Source organism: Microcebus murinus, chromosome 31, assembly GCF_040939455.1.
Source record: "Microcebus murinus isolate Inina chromosome 31, M.murinus_Inina_mat1.0, whole genome shotgun sequence".
Lineage (NCBI taxonomy): Eukaryota > Metazoa > Chordata > Mammalia > Primates > Cheirogaleidae > Microcebus > Microcebus murinus.
Genome location: NC_134134.1, coordinates 1,197,980 through 1,204,248, shown reverse-complemented (window position 1 = coordinate 1,204,248; position 6,269 = coordinate 1,197,980). Strand labels below are relative to the sequence as shown.

General features: G+C 33.0%; 1 protein-coding gene across 1 annotated transcript in view; it reads right to left on the bottom strand.

The window, feature by feature from the left end:
- Positions 1 to 215: 215 nt before the first annotated feature.
- The window catches only part of LOC142865675 (uncharacterized), a 101,649-nt gene continuing 95,595 nt past the window's right edge, over positions 216 to 6,269 (bottom strand). Inside the window, 2 exon segments of the mRNA XM_075998857.1 lie at positions 216 to 575; positions 634 to 1,802. Coding sequence (XP_075854972.1) covers positions 216 to 575; positions 634 to 1,802 — 1,529 coding nt within the window.

Genomic DNA, 6,269 nt, shown 5'->3' with positions numbered 1-6,269 from the left:
GCACTTCCATACTCATTACATTTATCTCACTTTTATCTAGTATAATTTATTTGGTGTTGAATAAAATGCGAGCAGTTCTTAAAGACTTTGCCACAATTCTCACATTCATAAAATTTTTCTCCGTTATGCATTCTTTTATGAAGATTAAAGTGTAAGCACTGGGAAAATGCTTTGCCACATTCTCCACATTTGTATGGTTTCTCTCCTGTATGGATTCATTTATATAGAGTGAAGTGTCTGAGCTGGTTAAAGACTTTGCCACATTCTACAAGATTTTCGGGTTTACCTCTAGTATGAATTCTTTTATGTTGAGTAAGGCTTGACCACCAGGTAAAGGCTTTGCAACATTCTTCACATTGGTAGGGTTTCTCTCCAGTATGAATTCTTTTATGTAGAGTAAGGACTGAGGACTGGTTAAAGGCTTTACCAAATTCTTCACATTTGTAGGGTTTCTCTCCAGTATGAATTTTTTTATGTCGAGTAAGGATTGAGGACTGGTTAAAGGCTTTGCCACATTCTTCACATTTTTAGGGTTTCTCACCAGTATGAATTCTTTTATGTTGAGTAAGGCTTGACCACCTGGGAAAGGTTTTGCCACATTCTTCATATTTGTAGGGTTTCTTTCCAGTATGAATTCTGGTTAAAGGCTTTGCCACATTCTTCACATTTGTAGGGTTTCTCTCCAGTATGAATTCTTTTATGTAGAGTAAGGATTGAGGACCGGTTAAAGGCTTTGCCACATTCTTCACATTTGTAGGGTTTCTCTCCAGTATGAATTCTTTTATGTTGAATAAGGCTTGACCACCTGGTAAAAGCTTTGCCACATTCTTCACATTTGTAGGGTTTCTCTCCAGTATGAATTCTTTTATGTTGTGTAAGGTTTGACCACCTGGTAAAGGCTTTGCCACATTCTTCACATTTGTAGGGTTTCTCTCCAGTATGAATTCTTTTATGTTGAGTAAGGTTTGAGAACAGGTTAAAGGCTTTCTCACATTCGTCACATTTGTAAGGTTTCTCTCCAGTATGGATTCTTTTATGTTGAGTAAGCATTGAGAACTGGTTAAAGGCTTTGCCACATTCTCCACATTTGTAGGGTTTCTCTCCAGTATGAATTCTTTTATGTACAGTAAGGTTTGTGCACCAGGTAAAGGCTCTGCCACATTCTTCACATTTGTAGGGTTTCTCTCCCTTATGAATTCTTTTATGTAGAGTAAGTTTTGTGTAAAAGGTAAAGGCTTTGCCACATTCTTCACATTTGTAGAGTTTCTCTCCAGTATGGATTCTGTTATGTTGAGTAAGGTGTACGCACTGGGTAAAGGCTTTGCCACATTCTTCACATTTGTAGGGTTTCTCTCCAGTGTGAATTCTCCTATGTATAATAAGTTTTGAGCAACAGTTAAATGGTTTTCCACATTCTTCACACTTGTGGGATTTCTCTGTGGTATGAATTTTCCTATGTCCAGAAACATTAGAGCTGTGGTTAAAAGTTTTGCTACATTCTTTAAGTTTGAAACTTTTCTCTCCAGTATGTCTTGTCTTGTGTTTATTTAGATTTGATGATTTGCTAAAGACTTTTTTACATTTATTACATTGGACGATTTTTCTATGGCAAGTTGACAAACATTGGGTAAGACCATCAGAACATACTTTCTGCTTCTTACACTCAACCACACACTCCCAGTCTCTTCTTAAGTGTATATTTTCAAGGCCACAGCTTCCATATAGTCTCATTATTGATTTCTGAAAGGGATCTTTTATGCCCTGCTCTGGTAATAGGTCTTTGGTGCAATAGTGAGATAGTTCTGAAAGAAATGAAAATAACAAAGTATCTCACTAACTAGACTCAGGTGAATATACTTCACAATTTGAATATATAAAACTATACAAAGCACATTAGCAAGAAAGCACAATAGAATACCATGGTCTTATTTGCATCATAGATGTATGACCTTAAAAATATACTTACAACTATGATTCTTTTAGAAATCATAACTGCTTATAGTTCATAGCACCCCAACTGAGAAAAACACCCAGAACCACAGGAAGGGAAGGAAACTTTGATGCATTTTCCCACCAAATCTCTTCCTCCATGCTGATACTAAGTTATCACTTTAGTAGTAAAATCCCATCTCCTGGATTCCCTTTCAAAAGAGAATGAAACTAAGGGCATATGTCCACACATGTGTTTTTTGTTGCCTTTCCAAAGGCTGGTTTCCACCTCCCTTGACAACTACATAACTCTCTGAGAAAAATATGCACATATTAAGAATAAAATTCTGCATTATCATAATGATGGTGCAAAATATTTAAATATGCTATAAAATTTGAAAGGCAAAATAAAAAAATGATCATTGCCATGTGCTGGTTTCTATACAATATAAAAAGACATAATTACTGACATCGATATCATAAAGGTAAGGGCAGATGTAAAGATTAAGAATTTTTATATGCAACTGAAGAAGTTATTCATTTAACATAAGTTGCAAGTTCAAAAGGTTTTATATAGTTCTCACAGTGAACATCAGAAAAAAATGTTTATAGAGAAAAAAGAAAGCTAGGCAAAGAAACAAAATATGTCACTAAAAATCAGTGAGGCACAATGCAGGACAGAAGGAGAGGAAAGAAAGAAAAGACAGTGAAAAATGGTATACAAAATAATTAACATAAGAGAAATTGTAAGTCCTTCCTTTGAGAAAATTATGTAAATATTTATGTACTACTGTTCCCAGTCAGAAGGCACAGTTAAATAAAGAGTAAAAAAAAATCCAACAATATTCCATCTAAAGCGACTTGACTTCATTCCTGGTGAGAACAATAGACTACAACTGGCAGGATATAGCAAGATATATCAGAAAAACATTTAGCATCTAAGACCAGTGGAGTTCAAAATTATATTAGGCACATTATTTTGAAGTAAAAACATTATAATTTTTAAAATATACTTTAAGTCAAAACTGTCACAAGAGACAAAAAGGGCAATAAATATAAAAAGTAGTCATTCACGGAGGGCCTATGAAAATAATACATTAATATGATATCTATCTTTATCTCACATCAAGGTGCTCAAATATATTTTTAAAAAGCATTGACAGAAATGAAGCAAGAAATGGACATCAAAATAATATGATACTTTGACATTCTATTTCACTTTCAATAATGATAAAACCAGTCAAATTATTAATAAGAAAACAAAAGATTTGAAAACACTACATAGCAGTTAGACCTAACAGATATAGTAGAAACACTCTACAGAATAATAGTAGAATACACAATCTCCTTGATAAACTCATAAAATGTTCTTCCTAAAAAACTACCTGTTCAGCCACAAGTCTTAACCAATTTTAGAAAATTGAAATTTTACTAACATTAATTTTTGACTAGAATGGAATGAAACTGAAAATAAATAATAAAAGAAACATAAAAAAATTCACAAATATAGGAAAATAAACAACACAGTCTTGAATACATTGTTTTTGAAGGGAAGAAGACCTAATGTTGTGAAGATGTCCAGATTGGTCTACACATTAAATGCAATTCTTTCAAATTCTCAATTTCGGTTTTTGAATAATGGAAACAGCACACTCTTCCTTCAGGAGTTTCATTAAATGTAAATGGTTTAGTCTCTCCAATGAAAAATAAGATGAATGTATGAATAAAAAACAAACAGAACCCTAGTATATGCCACCTACGAAATCCTTCCTTTAGCTCTAAAAAGTCAAATGATTGAAAGTAATGTAAAAAATTCTACATAAATAAGAATAGGAGGATATTGTGGCCATAATTAAATAAAATACACTTTAAGTCAAAACCATCAGAAGAGACAAAGACTTTTATAATTTGTCATTTAGGAGAAATCTATGGCACAGAATACACATAGACAGATCATAAACATGTAATGTACATATTTTAGCTTAGATATTTTTAAATATATATTATTTATCAGGGCTTTGCATGATATATGATTATTTCATGATGAATATTTAAGGCTATGCCTGATATATATGATTTCTATGATGAATACAAAAATTTGACAGATAAATTTGAAAGATAAATAAGAAAACAGATAATGGGCATTATAGACTAGTTGGATGTAAAAGACATTTACAGAAGTCTTCAGTCAAAAGCAGCAGAGTACACTATAGTTTCAATCATACATGATAAATGCTATTAGGACACTTAAGTCTTATCAAGTTGAAGAAACCTAAAATCATACAACATATATTTTTTGACAAAATTGAAGTGGAACTAGAAATCAAAAGTACAACACAAACTGTCTAATACAAAAATATGTCAAAATTAAATACACTCTTTAATGCATTCATGCTCAATTGTCAGATGATTTAAAACTGTTAAGATGTCAATAATATCCACAGTGATATACAAATTTAATTCAATGTCTATAATGATCCTATCATACTTAGGACCATTTGTAGGACCTTAGGACCATATTTGAAGATATATAAAAATATATTCAAAAGTATATTGGAACAATAAATAGCCAGACTGTTTTAGAAATACAAACAAGGAGACATACCAATTCTTGATTTGAAAAAAAATCTTCAGGAACAAAAAAAAACATGTTACTGGCCCAAAGACAAATAATGAGATGAGATAATAGAATGGAGAACTCAGAAATAAACCTTTTTGTCCATGACCAAAGTTAGGTTCCTCAAGATTACAATGACCATGCAATGAAAAAGAACAGTCACTTCAACAAATGTTGTAGAAAACTGAATATTTCTGATAGAAAAAAAAAATGATGTTGGTACCTTCACTATATAGAATATAGAATGTATCTTTAATAAATTAAATACTAAAACATAAGAAATACATGTATAAAACTCTGAGAGAAAATATAAGAAAAACATCATGATATTGGTCCTGGCACTGTTTTAGTAGATGTAACATCAAATGCATAATCAAGAAAAAGGAAGACAAAAAAATGGGATTGTATACAAATTCAAATTTTATGCACAAAGGAAAAACTTAGTGGAGTAAAAAGGCCTCCTAAAAAATGGGTTAAAAATAGATGCAAATCACATATTTGATAGAAGTTAACATCATGAATCAGTAAAAAATGATAAAAATTCAAAAACAAAGGTGAATAACGTTACTAACAAATGGACAATAGATTGATCTGGCATTTCTGCAAAGAACATATACTTATGGCCAAATATATTTTGAAAGCATTATAAAAATTGTTAATCTTTAGAGAAATGCAAAACAAAATCACAATGATATATCACCCCACACCCATTACATTGAGAACTTTTAAGTAAATAAAAGCATATGCAAATACATACATATGGTGAGAATGTAGACAAATTGAAACGCTACTATGTTATTCTGAATCTTTGATTCTAAAAATTATAAAAATTGAAATATAATAGATCACAAATTTAAAATACATTAGGAGAGCAAATCAGCTATATGGTGGGAGGGGAAGGATCCAGTTGTTTTTGTTTTCCCAAAGAACAACAAAAATTTGGCAGCCATTGAAGGACAATTACAATTATCTGAATTTGAGGGCTGATATGGAAGGTCATTAAACTCTAGTGGAACCATAGATCTGGGAGGGTCATTTTGAGTATTCAGGCTCTCATCCAGCTGACAAACTTAAGGACCCATTGTCCTGAATACAGACTGCAACATGGGTCAACCATCTTGGATACACAGAGTCTCCAATGGTTCCCTGTGACAAAGTTGGAGTGGTGCTGCTCATCCAGAGACTTTGGTAGAGACAGGCATATATGCAGCCATTGAAGCAGACCTGAATAACTTGGTCTTGCTATCATCTGTAAAGCAGAACTGTGACTCTGCTACAGCAGTCTAAACTATAGTCCATGTCTAGTTCTTTCAGTGCATAGATCCACACAGTGACCTGCAGGGACTCTTCCAAGGTACTCCTTGGGAGCCACACCCACCCACACATATGGTTTTAGCCCCAAAATATGCAAACTGAAATGCACAACCATGCCCTAGTATGTGTCATACACATCAAAATCCTGAAGGTAACCAGTATACCCAGCAACAAGAGAGGATTGAAAACCACCCAAGCCCTTTGGAACTGGCCCACCAGATGCAGACTCCACTGCAGAGCAAGGGACAGTCTTGTAACCTAGCTACAGCAACTCTTCATTGAAAACCTAGTGGAGAGACCTTTAGCCCTAGTACTCAAAAAAAAAAAAATCTTTACCCTCCAAAACCAGTTTATAAAATCTGGGAAATGTATTTAATTCTTCACATGCACAGATACCAATATAAAAATA